At 30.6% G+C, this 461-nt stretch overlaps 1 protein-coding gene across 1 annotated transcript in view; it reads right to left on the bottom strand.

The window, feature by feature from the left end:
• Positions 1-461, bottom strand: part of LOC119585949 (alkaline phosphatase-like) — a gene marked incomplete at its 3' end in the record, with an annotated part of 142,747 nt that overhangs the window by 111,436 nt on the left and 30,850 nt on the right. Inside the window, exon 2 of the mRNA XM_037934664.1 lies at positions 40-146. Coding sequence (XP_037790592.1) covers positions 40-146 — 107 coding nt within the window. The remainder of the gene's footprint in view (positions 1-39; positions 147-461) is intronic.

Below are 461 nucleotides of genomic sequence, written 5' to 3'. Positions count from 1 at the left end.
GTGAAAGAGAGAGGAGGGCGGATATGAAAGAGCAGCTACCTCAGAAAATCAGGAAGCTTTGTAAATTCCTTTTGAATTTCCTGCCGCGTCAGGATAAGTTCATTGAATATGAAAGCAAATTTCCGAAGGCTTGCAAGTCCCTCGCCCTGGATAAGAAGGAGAGGAAATAGCCTAAATATAAAAGAATATATAAAAAAATCAAGATTTAAGAAAGAACCGATTAAATTAAATAAAAAAAACACTTAAATTAAAGAAAAAAAAACAATTAAATTTAAAAGACACCAATTAAAGAAGGTGGTGAGGTTATTACGATCCAAAAATTCGTCAACATTTTTATAACGAAAAAACGTGTATGAACAAAAAAGTAAAATACCCATAAGGTTCATACGAAAACGAAATTACAGATAAACATAAGCTGTATAGATTTAAATTACATAATAAAGCTGAAAGAAACATATGAA

The sequence above is a fragment of the Penaeus monodon genome, chromosome 20, assembly GCF_015228065.2.
Source record: "Penaeus monodon isolate SGIC_2016 chromosome 20, NSTDA_Pmon_1, whole genome shotgun sequence".
NCBI classification, from domain to species: domain Eukaryota; kingdom Metazoa; phylum Arthropoda; class Malacostraca; order Decapoda; family Penaeidae; genus Penaeus; species Penaeus monodon.
This window is presented reverse-complemented; position numbering and strand designations above follow the sequence as displayed.